This window comes from Hyperolius riggenbachi, chromosome 2 (genome assembly GCF_040937935.1).
Source record: "Hyperolius riggenbachi isolate aHypRig1 chromosome 2, aHypRig1.pri, whole genome shotgun sequence".
NCBI classification, from domain to species: Eukaryota; Metazoa; Chordata; class Amphibia; order Anura; family Hyperoliidae; genus Hyperolius; species Hyperolius riggenbachi.
Genome location: NC_090647.1, coordinates 309,995,857 through 310,014,830, shown reverse-complemented (window position 1 = coordinate 310,014,830; position 18,974 = coordinate 309,995,857). Strand labels below are relative to the sequence as shown.

Genomic DNA, 18,974 nt, shown 5'->3' with positions numbered 1-18,974 from the left:
CAATGATAGTCTATGAGATCTGCAGATCATCATACACACATGATTTAACTGACATTCATCTGCAGATCAAGCAATCATCCGCAGATCTGAAAATCCATCCTGGTGGATCTGATCTGCAGATGAATGTCAGTTAAATCATGTGTGTATGATGATCTGCAGATCACATAGACTATTATTGCAATTTGCAGGAACGGATTTTTGGCAGGAACAGATCTTTTGCAGATACTGATCTTTTGTGTCTGTACAGCATCTGTGTGTGCAGCATCTTGCAAAGAATTTTTTCTGATGGGGAGTTCAGCTTCATAGAAAAGACTGTGTAGAGTATGGCTCTCATACTACATAAAGGGTGGTAAGATTGGTCTGTGATCTTTCAGTTTCCAAAGACTATAGTCTGATGTGTGTATGAGCCTTAAGTGTGGCCCATAAAATCACAAAAGGTTCACTTCGCTTTCTCATACCCTGTAAAAACAATTAAAATTTGCACATAGTGCACAGTATTGCCTTTATAAAGCTACAATTAGCACCCCGTGCTGCACACCAGGGGTTAGTGCCTCCACCATATAAGGAATAAGATACATTGCTCCCCCATTGCAAATGTACTCACCAGAACAGCGTGTCTTCAATGTTAGCATATCACACTTATTGTCATCAGCCAAGGAGGATCTCCATTTGTAAAACCAGCATCCAATTTTAATAAGACAGATGTGGAGGATTACAGAGGGTACATATGCTCCCACCGCGGACAAATAGAGCTGCATGCCACCGCATTGACTTTCCTGCTTCCTTCTCGTGACGTCGTGGTCAGCGCACATGAGAAGTCGGAGGTGTGCGCGTTGACGTCACAAGAAGGAAGCAGGAAAGACAGTGCGGTGGATGCTGGTTTTACACATGGAGATCCTCCTTGGCTGACGACAATATGTGTGATATGCTAACATTCAAGGCGCTCTTCTGGTGAGTGCATTCGCAATGGGGGAGCGAAGTATATTATCCCTAATATGGTGGAGAGCAGCACGGGGTGCTAATTGTAGCTTTTTAAAGGCAATACTGTGCACTATATGCGTATTTTAATGGTTTTTACAGGGTATGAGAAAGCGCAGTGAATCTTCTGTGATTATTGGTAAATTGAGGTGAAGTGACCTTGTTTTTTGCTGCGATCCTCTGATAAGTGAATTATTTCATTGGAGCGCAGTATAAACTCTTTGCATTTGGTAAGTGTGGCCCATAGCAATCCTATGGCATTTCACCTTACAGCATTACCATTTTAGGTAGGAATATATATGTCCAAGCATCCAAGTGCTTTTATTTTTTCCCTTTCTCCTGGTTTATACATGATTGCTTGTGTGTCTTCTCTAGCAGATAACATTTGCCTTTAGGCACATTGCTAGTTAATACTAACAATGTACCCAGGGGCATAACTAGAGGGGAGCAGCAGGGGGCCAGAGTTGTTTTGGGGCACCAAGTACTAACTTTCCCTTCCTCCAATACAGGGGACTATACTTCAGATCAGGTGTGTTTGTGGCTACACTTGTTATGGGTGTGAAGATTATGATAGCTACACTTGTTTTATGACCCTTTGTGAGATGGGCCCCAAGGCTGAGAAGGGCACCAGCAGTGGCGTAGCAATAGGGGGATGCAAAGGTAGTGACCGCACCGGGGCCCCTGGACCAGAGGGGCCCAGTAGGGTCCTTTCTTCATCAAACTTATTAGCTTTTTATTGGTGCTATGCTGATAATGAACACCTCTATATGTGCATCACATAGTGGTAATACTTAACAACCTGTTTGCTTACTCTAAATACACCTCTCTAACACTGCAGCTGTCCTTGGAGGGTTTGGGGGCTCCATATCAATAGAGTGCTTGGGGCCCCACATAAAACTTACACTGTGGCCCCTAACTCCTTAGTTACACCACTGGACACCAAGGAGAGGCAAGGGAAGGGGTGTGGACATTGGGGGGCCCCATCAAAGTTGAATGTAACAATAACTAAATGAGGAGAATTCTAAAAAACTTCATAATAAATATAGTTATAGTGGGCTTAAGCTGGTACACAGTGTGAGTAACAGGAACTTTCTTTTCGGCTTTATTAGTAACCACAAGAATAATAAACTACAGGTGGTCCCAGATAGAGGAAGGAGAGTACATACAATCGGGGGTATTTGTGGCATCCATGATTAGGTTACAAATAGCAGGAAGGAACAGAGAGCTGGGCACCAATCCATCACCATGCAGATTTATTACCACCAAATAGAGAGCTACAACAGGAAAGTTATAGACAGAACATTGTAAAATCTTTTTCAAAATACCAATTTTAAAAAAAATCGCATGCGTAGCATATAACCATCAATAATGAAAGTCCTGAGTTTGCTGTGGCTTTTTCCACCATGTGATGTTATATTTGTATAAATGTCCACTGCACTCTCTGGAACATCACTGTAGCATGACCTGAAAAAAAGTTCTGTACATAGCGTGATACTGCCTTCACAGTTCCAATACATGCATTCCCCACAGTGCAGGTGCAAAACTCATGCTCACACTCGTGTTTCCATAGATCTCACTATAGAAGAGGCTCACCAGCCACCTCACTTTTCAAGTGGAGTCCATTGTCTATTGGTGGTAATAAATCTGCATGTTGATGGATTAGTCATTGGCTCTCTGTTCCTTTGTGATTTGGACCCAGATTTCTACATAGCTGGTAAACATGTTCCAAATTTCAGTTTCCACTTCCTGCCTGAGCATTTTGGCGCCAACCTTCTGAGTCTTTTGATAGACCTGATGAGGTTACACCCATAGATCTCTGGTATTAATGTCTATAATACCACATTGACCAGATATACTAAACACAAGGAGAAGGGTTCACAAAGCTTTAAGTCATAGACCCTCAAATACCTCTTTGCCCAAATACATTATACCGAAGATTCAATACTTTCAAAGCAATTGCTTGTGCTCTCACATTTTCAGAATCAGAATCAGAATCACAATTCGTTTATTTCGCCAAGCACGGTTGGGGCCATGCCTGGAATTGGATTTGGCACATTGATTGGCACAGAAGGAGCAATACAACAGACAAGAGTAGTACAACAGAAACAAGACTAGTACAACCGAAGAACAGGAGTAATACAACAGAACTGGAGTAATACAACATTTGAAGTAGAGCATCGCTGGTCTGGCAGGTGCAGCAGCGTGAGACAGAGGATAAATTCTAGTACGGCCTAAAGCATGGAAGTAAACAGAGCGGACACAGCCGAAGTTAGATATTAGTCCGCAGGTGGCTGCAGGGGGGATTGGTCGAATGGGCAGAGTTCAAAAGTCTGACGGCCGTGGGGAAAAAAGTGTTCGTACGCCTAGTAGTCTTAGCATGGATGGACCGGAACCTCCGGCCCAGTTTGAGTCGTCTGAAAAGACTGTGACCAGGGTGGGAGGGGTCGCCCACAATTTTCATTGCTCTATTATGCAGTCTAGTGCTGTAGATGAGATCCAGAGGGGGAAGAGGTTTCCCAATGATGTTCATAACACAATACTGTGACTTCAGAGGACATAAACTGCATGTTTTCAACAAATGAGCAGTTCAGACATGGAAGAGAGACTCTTCAACCCCAAGTGGTACTGCAACACTGACACCATCTTTTGGGTCCCAATCACGTCATATCATGTGAATCGGAATCCAGATGTCGGCAGTGCAGTGCCAGCTCGGTGGAGAAAGAGGGGAGCCAATCCAGTGTCCGGAAAGGCAAATATAAAAATGCTCCCTGTGCCCACTCTGCATTAGGAAGTCTGAGTTTAGCTGGCCTCAACTGTCCTGCCTTGAGCTGTCTTAAACGAGACATCTAGGGTGGGGCTGCTAAAAGATAAAAGAACCACTATCATGAGAAATGTAAAATACATGCGTGCACACACTTATGAGTGCATTACCTCAAGGGAGACTCTCAGGCTTTCTTTATTTTCAAAAAACACTTTCTGAACTACAGTTAAGCCCAACTCCCAAAATAGTGTGCAAATGGGGAGGCAGGCAGGCTGGCCTTTTGGAGAATAAAGGTAATACTGAAAATCTACCATGAGGAGATGGAGTGGTCCAAAACCAGATCAGTAAGATGTGTCAGATTGTAACTGCGTATTGTAAGCCTCTAGATTGTAAGCCTTTGGCAGGGCCCTCTCCCCTTGTGTATCATACTTGATTGTGTGCACTTTACCCAGAATTATGGAACTTGTAGTTTTACCACTACCAGTCCGGTGTATGATCTGGCATTGTATTACTATCTGCATTGTGTTGTGTATCTTATTGCTTGTTACCTGTATTGTTGTATCTATTCTCTATTACCTGTATTGTGCTGTCACCCCTGTTATCAATGTCTGTAATCCTATTTATTGTCAGCGCTGCGTAATATGTTGGCACTTTATAAATCCAATAAATAATAATAATTGTAAGTGACCACGACTGCAACATAAGAGAAAAGTAATTTGTAGTGCATTTTAATCTGGGAAAGTATATTTATACATGTATTTTAAATATTACAATTTTTTGTTAGCGTGGCCCTTTAAGAAATGTATTTTTTTGCTTATGTAAATAAAAACTGACCTTCATCTCCCAGGAATTTGTTCAATTTTGTGAGCGATCAACTTCCTAGATGAGTTCTATCACAGCAGTTTTGATTGTACAATGATTGTGCTATTAACACACATCTGGAAGAAGCACCCAGGACATCTTGTACCAGAGTGATGTGGAACAGATCTCACTGTGTCTAAATCAGCTTACAGATGTGAACCAATTAAAGATAAATATATGAAGGTTTTGGTGTGACCTAAGGTGAATCTAGAATTGCTTGCCTTGTTTTGGTTATCTCTGGTTATTTAGTGTTTCAGGCTCTACTGTGGGTTTTGGTCAGTGTCTACAGAGAATGTTATTTTTGCAGAAGGAGGAATATTTTATGATAACAACCAATGAATTAATCATGTTTAGATAGGACAATTGCAGGTATTTCTAAAAATGGTTGTGTGATTGTTACTAGCAGTTGACATGAAAGCCAAACTTAGTTTTGTCACGTTTCCTGCTAGCAGGGTATTTGCTGAACACATTTAGTAGCACATACAAAAGGTCAGGACACAGATATGCAATGAATTAGTGTTTAATATGAACAGTGTGCTGTACACATATATACAAATATAACAATCGCAGTACAGAATCATCAAGCAGAATCGATATCAAACACAGTCCAGGGTCAATATACACTAAGATCAGAACCCCTACAAGATTCATACATGAATACACTCTAGCTAATCTGGGACACAGAGGAGCAATAGAGCAGGGCAGAATAGGACGCAAGCCAAAGGCTCACACAGACAGACAGACTAGACTGGAATCACAGAGCAAGGCAAGATAGGATGTAAGCCAGAGGCTTACACAGGCAGTCAGACAAAGGGGAAACACAGAGCAGAGCAAGAGAGTGGACCAACAAGCAGTAGTCACACTGACACGAGGATCTGCGAAGTGTGCAGGGAGTGGCCAGCTTAAAGAGAACCTAAAGTCAAAAAAAAAAAAAAAACGAGATGAACTCACCTGGGGCTTCAACAATCACTCGCGTTCCCATGCCTGTCGGCCGGTGACGGCGAAACCGGAAGTGTTCGCCGGCGGGTCCTGGGACATCGGAGCGGAGCTGCGAGGGCACCGATCGTCTGCAGGGGGCTGAGGGAAGCCCCAGGTGAGTTCATCTTGTTTTTTTTTTTTTTACTTTAGGTTCTCTTTAACCATTTAATGACACCCTAACGTATTAAAACGTCATGCTTTACCCTATTAACAGCAACATGACGTTTTAATACGTCGCGCGTTCCCGCCGCCGCTACCGCCGTGTGTGCGCCGCTACCGCCGCCGATTCCGCCGGGATCTCGTGCTGAGTGATTGGGGAAGAGGACCGAACGGTCCTCTACCCAATCGCAGTGCCTGGAGTGAATGGACGTGACCGCAAACAGCGGCTACGTTCATTCACAAAAACAGGAAATTGTTACTGTTCAATAAAGTGTAAAAAAAAAAAAAAAGTGATCACTTCCTATAACGAAGTGTTCACTAGCGCCATCTTGTGGCCAAAAAGTATATTACACATACAAAATACATACACAATTACATACACATCATTAATAAAATTACACTTACAACCCTCCCACCCCAAAAAAAAACACTTGTAAAAAAAATTCAGCTTAAAATAAATAAATAAATAGTTTCCTTATGGACTCAGCTTTTTTTAATCTATATTTTATGGGGTAAAATTAATTTTGATTTATTACATTGGGGCTGGTAATTATGGCCAGAAAAAAAAAAACAAACAGAAAAATAACACCTATATTTCAAAATAATATATTGTCGCCATACATTGTGATAGGGACATAATTTAAATGGTTTAATAATCGGCACAACTGGGCAAATAATATGTGTTTGTTTTATCCACAGGAAAATGTTTAATTTTAAAACTATAATGGCTAAAACCTGAGAAATAATGATTTTTTTTCTTTTTTTTTGTTTTTTTCTCATTAAAACGCATTTAGAATAACAATATTCTTAGCAAAATGTACTACTCACAGAAAGCCTAATTGGTGGCGAAAAAAACGAGGTATAGATCATTTTCTTGTGATAAGTAGTAATAAAGTTATTAGGAAATAAAAGGGAGGAGCACTGACAAGTGAAAATTGCTCTGGTCCGTTAGAGTAAAAACCCTTGGGGGTGAACTGGTTAAATAGAAACCAGCAGCCTGGCCAGACACCTGTTGAACAGAGACATGTGAAACCTGTGATACTCCATCTAGTGGTGAACCTTTTGAACTGCAGAGAACCATGAAAAGCAAACAGAGCCACCTGCTGGTGACTTGTAATGACACCAGCAGGTGAAGCAGGAAGCATCAGTGTTTGTGACAAGTGTTCATCATTTGTGGCTTCCTTTAGGAAAAAGGTAACTAATTATTTCCTGGATCACAAGTAAAATGTATCTTGATTGTATAACAGGTGAACATTTTAAACAGATTTGGAGATTCTCAAAAGCACATTTACAAATAGCTCCATGAGGTCCTTACTAGTCAGTTAAAGATGTACATGCATTTGTGCTATTATTGTGACCATGCTTGGTTAGGTTACACTTTTAATACCATATTGCACTCCAGGTAGTCATTTCCTTGTCACAGCAAACTGTAACATAACAAATGTACTTATATTCTAAGCAACTAAAATAAATGTGTGCAGCATAGGACCAAGAAACTTTTAAAACATACCTACCACTTCACTACTTGCACTATAAATGTGTATTTTAATATTTGCAGCTAGAGCCCAAGTATTTGTAACTGAGAAATATGTCCAATATGTCACTCTGAAAGTGATCAACCAATCAAATACTGAAATCTTAGCTAAAGATCCCACCCTTTATTTTATGACTTCCAGTCATAGTTCAGCTGACCATATATTTCTTCTCAGCCCTGCAGCAGTCCAATTCCAAAGGTTTCCTCACAGCACTCACACAGCTATATTTTCAACAACTATTGCTCAGTCATATCATTTGAAAAGCCGTAGAGGGAAAAAAATAATAAGTGATTCTTATTTCATAAATTGTACTAAAAGCCATAGTCAGTGTGTGTATAATGTGAGTCAGTGCCTGTCAGTGCCAGTCAATGCCTGCTAAAAGCAAGTCAGCCCCATGCAAATCAATTTAGGTAAATCATCAGAAAGAGGCAAGGTAGATAAGCAGGGGACAGTGGTTGCAATAGACATGCTCAATCAGAGTTTTACAAAGTATATGGTAATGACTACGGTATATGATCATGAAAGGTAGGATTTTAACCACTTCAGATCAAAGCCTTTTCAACTTTAACTTCCTTGTAGGATCACACCATATTTCCACCTTTGAAGATGTGCTGTGTTATCTAATAATGGTTCCTTAGTCTTCTGGTTAACCTAGTCAACCCATATATAGATGCTTCTTGAGTTTAAAAGCTTAAAGGAACACTATCGATGAACATGTTTTATTTTCAATTGAGATTGGAATAATTTGGAAAGTGCTGCTAAGTACTGGTGTATACATGTGAATGCTTATCTCTTTGTTTATGGTTATCTAATTCCTTTTTCCCACTTCAGTGTCACCAAAACTGACACTGAGTGAACCATGAGGGGAGGGGGATTCCTTCACAGTACATCTGTTAACCATGTGTGAGAGAAAGCTCTCAGAGAGCTGTCTGTAGAGAGCAGAGGAAATGTATCTTATGTGCAACATAAACATTTGTAATAGTATGTGAACTCTGCTTCAATATTCCACTGTTTTTAGCATGTCAGACTGCAGAGATTCACCTATGCAAATGACACATTCCAACCGAACTAAAATCTACACACAAACACATATGATCGGCTCAGGTTTGCTTTAAAACAGTGCTACAGCCCTGAACACATACTATGGTCCGATCTTAAAGCAGACCATAGCCCATACGTAGATAAACACTTTGTTATGTGCTGTCCTGGGTTCTTTATATAACTATAGTTCAGTGTTGACTCCTGTTGGTTTCTGCATCTGTCGTTTGAATTTCTACCTAGATGGCCTTACACAAGCACTTCATGAAGAGTATTCTCTTTCCAGCATGCATGCTGTACATCTGACTATTCTGAGGTATTTTCCCAAGACAGCATTAAGCATATAGGCCCTTATTCAATTTACCTTTTCTCTTAAGTTTTCTCCTAGGTGATATTTTTACTCCTTATAAATGAAATGCCCTTTAAGCCACCAGCAAGCAACAAAATACTTAAAATAACCCTTACAGTACTTTTCACCTACTTAGTGGTACTTTTATTAATTGCAGTGTGCTTTTAAACAGAAGATGAAAAATGATCTCTTTGGAGAAAAAGTAAATTTTTTGAATGTAGCATGGTTTCATTACTCACATGTGCATTACAGGTTATGAATCAGACAAGCAGAATGGAGGTCCAGGTACCGGACAATTCGTTATCTTCCAACAAGTTGGAGAAGGAGCTTCTACTGCAGGGACAAGAGATCAACAAGCTGCAAGAAAAGAACAGGTAACGTCCTTGTTGCTGAATAAACTTCTGTGCAGAGTATTGTTTATGTATTGTATTTGTTGTGCTAGCTGCCTTCAGGCTTATATCTCAGGAACAAGATTGCATTTGTCTTATATATTGGCTCCTATTATACCATATACCTATGACAGTTGTATTTATTTTGCACTGTTATATACATTCTCTGAGCACTGTAGAGAGAACATTGAACAATTCACATCATTTCTGATCTTCAGCTGGACTCCCAAACTTGATGCACGCACCCTCCCTCTTTGTTCCACCAGTTTGATAACACATGAATAAATGTTAAAAGAAAAAACCCTTAAAGTGAACCTCCAGACTAAAAATCGACTCAGCAGCACTGGAAAGGCCTGGTGTTTCTTTAACAGTTTCACAGCATCAGAACTTTGTTTCTCTTATATAAGCCTCATTTTTAGCTGCACAGAAGAAAACTGCCCGGGCATTTTTCCCCTGATGCTGTGCAAAGCATGATGGGATTTCTGATGTTGTTGTTCTCGTTCTGCTGTTTTGGTGCAATTTTTTTTTTTACATTTTGAATTTGACATTTGAAGCCTAGGGTGTGCAGCTGGGAGGGTGATCAGGACACAGGACAGTTGGAACGGCGTCTCCTGCTCCCTGTCACCTTCTTTCAACCAAAAAGATGTCTGCCCCCATGACAAATATTGGCAGCCCCCATGAATCACAAACATTTGCCCGTTCTTTTAAAACAGGGTGGGTAAGTGATTATATTACCTATCTATTCTAATTAACATAACTAATGTAACTTAATGACAGTATGTGTGTTTCGGCTGAAGTTCCCCTTTAAAGTGAATGTTTACCGTTTAAAAAAAAAAGTCAGAACTCACCTAAGTAGAGGGAAGGCTCGGTCCTAATGAGGCTTCCCTCTCCTCTCCCGGTGCCCGGTCCCGCGCAGGATCCCCCGTGGCAGTATTCGACCAGTTCGGTCAAATACTGCCACTTCCGCAGCCGAAGGGATGTTTCGGAAGCATTCGGGAGCACTCGGGCTCCCGAGGACGGGGCCGCTCCAGAGTACGCATGCGCGAGCGCCCTCTATGACGCACTCGCGCGTACGTAGTATGGAGCGGCCCGTCTTCGGAAGCCCGAGTGCTCCCGAAGACCTCCGAAGTCCCTGCGGCGGCAGACGCGAACGAGGGAGCCAGTGCAGCACCGAGGGCACCGGGAGAGGAGAGGGAAGGCTCATTAGGACCGAGCCTTCCCTCTCCTTAGGTGAGTATCTGTTTTTTTATTTTTATAGCGGTACCCATTGGCTTTAAGTCCTTAACCACTTTACCCCCGCCCGTACGAATTTCTCCATCCCTTTTTCCATCCTTTAACCCCCAGAGACGGAGAAATCCGTACTTTCCGCGCTCCCGCCGCTGCCCGCGTTCCCGCTCGCTCTAGCGCGCACTCCCGCCCGCCCGGAGATCAATGAACGGGAAAATCCATTCCCGTTCGTTGATCTAAGCCCCGCAATGATCCGCTGCTTTTCCGCTAAGCAGCGCGATCATTGTGAAAAAAAAAAACTTACCCAGCCTCCTAGTACTTCCTCCAAGCGTCCGGAAGGACGCTTGGAGGTCGCATTAAACAAAAAGTTACTGTTGCCATCTTGTGGCCAAATAGAAAAACTACACCCTAAACATTTTTCACATACAAATAAATTACTTATACACAAAAAATTAACTCATTACCTCCCACACTCCCCAATTTTTTTTTTTTGTAATTAAAAAAAATTAAAAAAATTTACAATTAAAAAAAATACATAAATAGTTACCGTAGGGACTGAACTTTTTAAATATTTATGTCAGGAGGGTACAACACTGTTACTTTATAAACTATGGGCTTGTAATTAGGGATGGACGCAAAACTGAAAAAAATGCACCTTTATTTCCAAATAAAATATCGGCGCCAAACATTGTGATAGGGACATAATTTAAACGGTTTTATAACCGGGACAAAAGGGCAAATAAATTTCATGGGTTTTAATTACAGTAGCATGCATTATTTAAAAACTATAATGGCCGAAAACTGAAAAATAATTATTTTTTTCCCACATTTTTCCTATTTTCCCATTAAAACACATTTAGAATAAAATAATTCTTGGCATAATGTCCCACCTAAAGAAAGCCTAATTGGTGGCGGAAAAAACAAGATATAGTTCATTTCATTGTGATAAGTAATGATAAAGTTATAGACTAATGAATGGAAGGAGCGCTGAAAGGTGAAAATTGCTCTGGTGCTCAGAGGGTAAAACCCCTCAGTGGTGAAGTGGTTAATGTTGGAATTATTAGCGGTCACATGGTTTCTGCTGCTCCTTCCTTTCGTTTACAGTGCCATGGAGCAGCGCTGTCACATGACCATTTATGATGCTGTATTCAGTAGTCAAGGAGGCAGTATAACTGAAGGTTTATTTACAGCATTCACCAACTCTCTGCATAAGCAGCATCTTCACTCTGTATCTCTAGCCAGGCAGAAAACAGTAACCAAAAATCAACAACAGTCTAGATAATCTTATGCAGTCATGCATTATCACAGTGCCATCTACATGCCCGATGTATGAACATCACAGCTGATAACTTAGAAATTAAGGTAACTGCAATTGTTTTTAAACATTTATTTGTATGATATCAACTAGTGGAAGTGAAAAGGAGGGTACGTGTTTGAAAATTAGTTTTATTGAACAGGGGTTTTAAAAGTGACAACAAAATGTATTTATTTTTAATCCTCTCACTGTAGAAGTAAAGCATAAATTTACTCCTGGAGAGAAAACAAAGAAAATGGCTGTAAAATCTTATTAATACTTATGCATAATAGTGCACTTCCACAAAAAGTCCATAAAATGCGAGAATCAATGGGTCCACTTGTCCTCATGACTCGGCTATGGAATTCATATGTACTGTAAGAGAGCAACTGACAATACACAGTGCAATCTGTTTTCAACATCAATTTTTGGGCTACCACTCAGCATGACAAACACCTTGTATAAAATGAGTGATCCCCAGCCTCCACCATGCTCCAATACTAAAATGGCATGCTCACGTGGCCAAATAGCTGCTCAGACCAACAGACAGCACTTAGCTCTTATTGGATGTAGCATCCAGGTTACCTCAGTGGCCTGAAAGTTGACCTCTCCAGAGCACTCCCAAGACAGTGCTGTGTCCCTTTATACACCCTTCCCCACAAATCAGCAGCAGTGATATGTTACAGTCACCCAGTACCGTCTAGGGTTTACACATCATTCCATAGCATAAACTATAAGGTTTATTGGGTAAAAAACATCAGGATATACTCACAAACATAGACGTAAAAAAAGGGCTTTGAATTTAAAAGTCCAGAGGACGTCTCCTCATCTTTCTGGTCTGCTCCTGACCTGTAGCTCTGCCTGTTCTGTCAACGACTCCCTAGATCAGGCTTTCTCAACCAGGGTTCCTCAAGTACTCTGCAAGGGTTCCTTGGCATTTTCCCCCATTGTGGGGGTAGTATAATAGAGCACATTATAATTGGTAATACTTCAACAACAAGCACTAAATTGGGGGAAGGGGGGGGGGGTTCAGGAGGCAGTATAATGAGTGGTATTGTAATAGGGGTAGTGAAATAAACAGCCACACGTACTTTTAAAGACCATACCTCCTGCAAAATAAATGCAGGGGTTCCTTGAGATCAAAAAATTGTTTGCAGGGGTTCCCTGATATCCCAAAGTTATTTGCAGGGTTCCTCCAGGGTAGAAAGGTCGAGAAAGGCTGCCCTAGAGGGTGAATGTATGCCCATATCATTGCTGGTAAATTGTGGGTAACGGAGTATAAAGGGACCCGGCACTGTCTGGACCCGGCGCTGTCCTAAATACAGGTACAGCCCCTTGTTCATTATAATAGACATTAAGTACCGAAAGAAATATTGCATTATGCCTTAAAATACCAAATGAAATACTGCATGAGGTAAAAATCTTAGTTAATTGTCATGCAGTTTTTAAGTAAATTACCCAGCTATTACCGCATGTGTGAACACTGAAGCCTTTATTCAATTCACTTTTTCTCCTAGGAGATCATTTTTCATCTTCTTCCGTTTAAAATAACTTTTCAAAACTACATTTGAGAAAGTTCCAAAAAGTAGGTGAAAGGGTACTGTCAAAATTATTATTTTTTACAGAACATGTCTTGAATTGAAGTGAAACCATTGTGTGTATTTTTTTCAAAGCTATGCCACACTTTTAAAAATGCAATGTAGCAAGAACAAGAAGGTTGAGGGTGAGTATGTGCACCCTATGGGAAGAAACACAGAGACAGCGAGAGCCCAGATGGTGCAGTACGTCACAGAGATTGATGAATAAATTAAATGGTGTTGAAATAATACTCACAAAGCCGGGTTGCAGAAGGGCAACCAGCCACTACAGGCAGGTGGAGATGCACAAACCCGACTCCACTCGGGGTACCAGGAGACCTGGCGAAGGTCGCTCTCTTGAAAAAACTCTTACACACTGGCAAACTAGGTAGTGTCAGAGACCACCAGTGGTCAGGTGTAGTAGCACCCCACGGATGGGGTGAGACACAGTAAAAAGGGGTAAAGAGGCGCCCAAGGTGAATAAAATACACCAAAAGCAACCAAAATATAAATAAATGAGGTGGCTTACCTCAATGATGACACACCCATATAGGAATGTATATTTATTAGTAAAAAAAGCACAGGCAATGCGCCTCGCGGGAACCCGCCCACCTCCCCAGGCCAAAGAAAGTGCCACTAAATGCCGGTAGACGGATTCAAGGCGCCTCTACTTGAAGAGGCGCCTTGAATCTGGCATTTAGTGGCACTTTATTTGGCCTGGGGAGGTGGGCGGGTTCCCGCGAGGCGCGTTGCCTGTGCTTTTTTTACTAAAACCTGCCAATGACAACTACAGTGTCAGAGGTGCAATAGGGGGATGGGGAGGAGTTTGTTAATGATTACCACTATTCAAAGTATCTATAGAAGTGATTATTATGAGCACAGGACCAATAGAGATCTAATACTGTAGTTGAGGGAGGGCCCTTCGGGGCCCCTTTGGCCCAAGGGCCCCAATGCGGTCGCAACCTCTGCAACCCCTATTGCTACGCCCCTGGGCTGTTAGTGACAGTGCTTTTATGTAAAGCACTGAGGAAACATCTATGTATAAATACAATAAAAATGTGCGGAGGAATTTAAAAAAAATGAAATAAGAACATCTCTGTATATCACCTTTAGTTTGAACTGTTCTGCGGGAGATACTAGTCAGTAGCTGTCACACATAAGTGACACTGGTAAAACATAACATATGTGGAGACCATTTATGCAAATGAAAGCAAAGCTGGAAAGAGGTTCTAATCACAAATGATAGCCTGGCATGTGCATCAGATATATTTATGTATAACCCATGGTATCTCTATGAATTACGTGTGCTTTCAGTTTTCTAGAGACTAAAGTCCTGGAGATGGAAGAGAAACACCGCAAGGAAATAGAAGTGCAGAAAGCTGAAAAGCTCCATGTGGAGGATTTACTTGCCAGGCAGAGTGACCTCATCAGGGAAGTGAGGCAGCAGCTGAGTGAAGCAATGCAGAACAACAGCATACTACAGAAACAGCAGTCCTACCTCATGGAGTCTGTGGCCCAACTCTCCAACCTGGTGTCACAATACAATCGTTAGTACATGCTTTATGCCTCAGTACATGCTTGTAAAATATGCCTCACATATAGGAGGTGCTACAGTCAGGGCCGGTTCTCTCATGAAGCACGGTGAAACATTTGCATCAGGTGCAGGGATTTAAGGGGTAGCATTTTTGTACTGAGTGCACCTTCCTGAAGAAGAATAGAGTGGCTGAGGGTGAGCAGGTTGTTTGCCACAGACTCACAGCCAGCCAGTGTGCTATTGTGTTGAGCTACAGCATCTCATGTGAGAAGATGAAATGAAGCAGAGTAAATTGTCGGGTGCTGTGAGTTATCCTCACAAGTTTGCCTCAGGCAGAAAAAAGTCTAGAACTGGCCCTGGCTACAGTAAGTGTAGAAAAACTACTGACCAAAAATGCAGATATAATTTTGGGACTGATTTAAAACAATACAACACAAACCGGCCTGCAAGATCCCTCATTGGTTGTAGTTTTGTACATTTGCATACAGCTAGTTAAATTGCATGGCTTAGAATAATAATGTGACTGTTTTAGCATGTGTGAATGGTTTTTCTAGGCCAAAATGTTAATCTTTCAGCAGACAGTATTGTAATATGAAATGTAAAGTATACATATGCTAGTTTTAGCAATCTAGTAACAAAAGATTTACTGTACATTCAACTCATCTCTTTGGTTCCTGTTTGTCTCATAGCTGCTAGCTGGTATTGATCAGTATAGGAGAGTGGATGGGGAGCAACAATGCAAATGAAGGAGGAGTAAAGCCTCTCCTGTTGCTATCTGTGTGCTATTTTTCACTGACATATGCTGTCAGAGATCACACAACCACAGCTTTCAGATAAAGATAAACAACTTTCCCAGCTCTTTCTTTACATGCACTGCATGCTTTATATGCTATCTGGATAGTATTCAAGAAACTGAGTCTAAGCAGGTGGCAGAGTAGGATGAGGATTTTCTACCCGTATCATTTTGTTGTTAAACTGCTATAGCATGTCTTTACTATCACGCTGTATCAAGAACTGTTGACATTTTCATTGCTGATGCCCAGACTTCCACCTAAATCCCCCTAAAACATGCACCCTTGGTGAAACTTACCCCGTAAACACATCCATTCCACTGACAGGATACTAACACCAGGTACACAACAGAAGTACAAAGTACAAGGCTCCTTTTCCTGCGACTCATCTAATGTGGTATACGTGATCATGTGTGCAAAATGCCCCAAAGGAATTTATGTGGGAGAAACAAGTCAACCACTGCGTGATCGCATGACACACCACAGATCCACTATTAACAGCAGGAAAAAGGATATTACAAAATATACTGATCTCCCAATACCAACACACTTTTGTTTACCTGGACACAGTTTAAGCGATTTTCGCGTCACTGTATTAATGGGTGGCTTCAAATCGGGAAACATGAGACTAAGACAAGAAGCTAAGTTTATACATTGGTTCAAAACTGTAGAAGATGGTTTAAACAAGGACTCTAACTTCTTGTGCTGGTACGATGGATTTTAAATGCCACAATTCTTTTAATTTTAATTTTTCTATCATTTAATTCATTTTTGTGCCATATGCTGTGTAAGATGGAATTCACTGTCACTATTCATTTTTTTTTTTTTTTTATGTGCTGGCTTTAAATGCCACAATTCTCTTAAGCTTAGAATTAATGGTGCATGTAACCAGGCCAGTTACCATTTGAACTCGGAATTTACGATGTCTCCCCATCACCAGAGTCTGCTTTATGTCATGTTGAGGATTCTATTGGTCTTATTAATTTAGATAGGATGCCTGGGAAAGCCTCCTCAGTAACAGTTAAGGCATCTAATTACATTTATGTTTGCTAAAGAATGTTTCTCCTCTGTATGTCAGTGTATATAAGCTGTGTTTTTCAGTTTTGGTCAGGAACCAGTCCGACAAAGGCTTTTTATAAGTCGAAAGCTCACTGTTTATCCATGTCTAAGTTAGCCAATAAATGGTATCATCCTGATTCAAAACTTCTTGCTTTTACTCATGGCTAACACGGTACAACACTTTACTGCTTCTACTTGGTGAAACTTAGGGAGATGTTATGGAAACATTTGTAAAATCCATGTACAAGAAAACAATTGTCCCTGTTAGGGGCAACTTTATCAAAAGGACAGGAACTGAGAAGGGGGTGGGGTCAGTTTTTAAAGGACTTATATAAAGTTCACACTTATTAGGAAGTGGGAGATGGCTAAGTAAGAACGTTAGTGCTAGTCCCTGTGTAAGAGCTGCCACTTTGTCTGCACACCCCTTGCTGTCTGTAATATCTCACTCTCACCATCAGACCTGAGTCTATCTAATCACATGTTCTAATAGCTATATGGACAATGTGGCCTGTTATATCTTTCATGGAGAGCTATGAGAGAAATCACAGGCAACTAATGTGTTCATGCAATACCTCAGAAATAGAACGCCACTGTAGGGACTTGGGGTGGATCCCTATTAAAAAATAATTGTTCAAATGCAAAGAAAATGCTGGTCAATTTGAAAGCACACCTAAAGTGAGAGAGACAGAAAGGCTGACATATTTAGTTCCTTTTAAACAATGCCAGTTGCCTGGCTGTCCGGCCGATCTTCTGCCTCTAATACTTTTAGCCACAGACCATGAAAAAGCATGCAGATCACGTAGTCTGACTAAAGTCTGACTTGATTTAGTGCATGCTTGTTTCAGGTGTGTGATTCAGACACTACTGATGCCAGAAAGATCAACAGGACAGCCAGGCAACGGGTATTGTTTAATTAATGGCAGTTGAAATTACAGCTAGTGCACACAAGACCTTACAGGTCACAAGGTCATTAGCCTAGCAAGAAAAATATACACGATCAATGGCTCATATACTGGGCTTCATTCATGAAATCATTATAACGCATATCACGGCTGTTTTCGTGTGCGTTTTTGCGTTTGCGTGCAATCACGAATTTGCACATGGTCACAGTTTAGTGAATCAAGCCCACTGTGTGATGCAATGCAGAGCTCAACAACACACACAGTGGCTAATTCCGATAATATATCTCATCAATTTCTCATTACTGTACTAATTTTTCACCTTAACTATAAAATATCTTTTTAGCCCATTCCAGGAAGAGAAGCCACTCCAGGATAGGTTGTTTCTGATTAATTGAACCTTTAAACAGTCAATTGATTAAACAGCTAATGCATTACAACAGTTTATGAAGTGAATAATGTATGTGAGTGTAGGTTGTCATAGCCACTCACATCCATGGGGGATGGTGCTATTGCTGCAGTGTGCTTAGGGCTTGGGGGCCTCATTACAATTCTGCTGGGGGGCTCCATGATTCGCAGTTATGCCTCTGAGAGAAGATCAGTGTTTCATGTGATGAATGAATAAAATGAAAGCCAGTAGGCTTTACACAGAGCTAAGTGTTCATTTTTAAAGATTGAATTACACATTTGTCTAGTTTAACGCTGTATATCAGCTTTAGTCAGCTCTAAGTGGACCCCTGGTGGTTATAAATCCTGCAAAGTGGATTGCTCACAGTCTGGCACAGATCATGAAACTACACCACTTCCTAATTATTTTCTGGAAATGCACTGAGGTGAAAGTTAGCAAGTCATAAAACAAAATTCCCTTCTTTCCAATGCCTGGACTTATATAGGCACATAAAAACTGTGCAATTGCCTATAGGGTCCAATCACTCTCTATCTATCTATCTATCTATCTATCTATCTATCTATCTATCTATCTATCTATCTATCTACATACCTTCCTACCTACCTACCTATTCACCCAATTCACCCACCCAACAGTGACAATGCTACACCAGCCCCAATAAAGGAATTCACAGTTACTTGACAAGAGTGAGGTTAGCATTACCAAGTGGGCCTAGTGAGTGAGGTTGGCCTTGATGACTCCCGGCGGATCCCTATATAAAGGCACAGTGGTGAGATGGTAAATAGGAAATCAATTACATTAGACTGCCAAGTATATTTAGTAATATATATTTTAATTGAAAAAAATAGCTTTGTAAAGATAATTTCTCCATATCTCTTAATGTTAAGAGGATTTGGCACAAATGGCCTATTTATTTATCTATACATACCTAAATAGGAGATAATTGAACTTACAAGTGTAAATACAGATATCCTTTTGTCCTCTGGAGTTTCCCTTACAGGTAGGTGTCACCACTCACCCCATTGCTGCTGAATCCAGAATGGGGTGGTGTGATCTAGAATTACACAGTAAGGAGTGTGGTCTGTCACAACAATCCGCAATGACAAGTCACTTCCTTCAGGGTGGAGATAGTGGGG

At 41.0% G+C, this 18,974-nt stretch overlaps 1 protein-coding gene and 1 long non-coding RNA gene across 7 annotated transcripts in view; one reads left to right on the top strand and one right to left on the bottom strand.

Annotated features, from left to right (window-relative positions):
- Nucleotides 1-18,974, bottom strand: part of LOC137546519 (uncharacterized) — a 100,461-nt gene that overhangs the window by 55,082 nt on the left and 26,405 nt on the right. Inside the window, exon 1 of one of the 2 annotated variants that reach the window (XR_011026275.1) lies at nucleotides 8,899-9,017. The exons of the other annotated variant lie outside the window; for it this stretch is intronic. This is a non-coding gene — a long non-coding RNA (uncharacterized lncRNA). Of the gene's footprint in view, nucleotides 1-8,898; nucleotides 9,018-18,974 lie in introns of those variants that run through there. 2 annotated transcript variants of the gene reach the window in all.
- LOC137546516 (angiopoietin-2-like) overlaps nucleotides 1-18,974 on the top strand; it is a 142,964-nt gene that overhangs the window by 103,650 nt on the left and 20,340 nt on the right. For all 5 annotated transcript variants that reach the window (XM_068269075.1, XM_068269071.1, XM_068269073.1 and 2 more), the window contains 2 exons: nucleotides 8,912-9,033; nucleotides 14,461-14,693. In XM_068269075.1, the coding sequence (XP_068125176.1) occupies nucleotides 8,912-9,033; nucleotides 14,461-14,693 (355 nt within the window). The remainder of the gene's footprint in view (nucleotides 1-8,911; nucleotides 9,034-14,460; nucleotides 14,694-18,974) is intronic.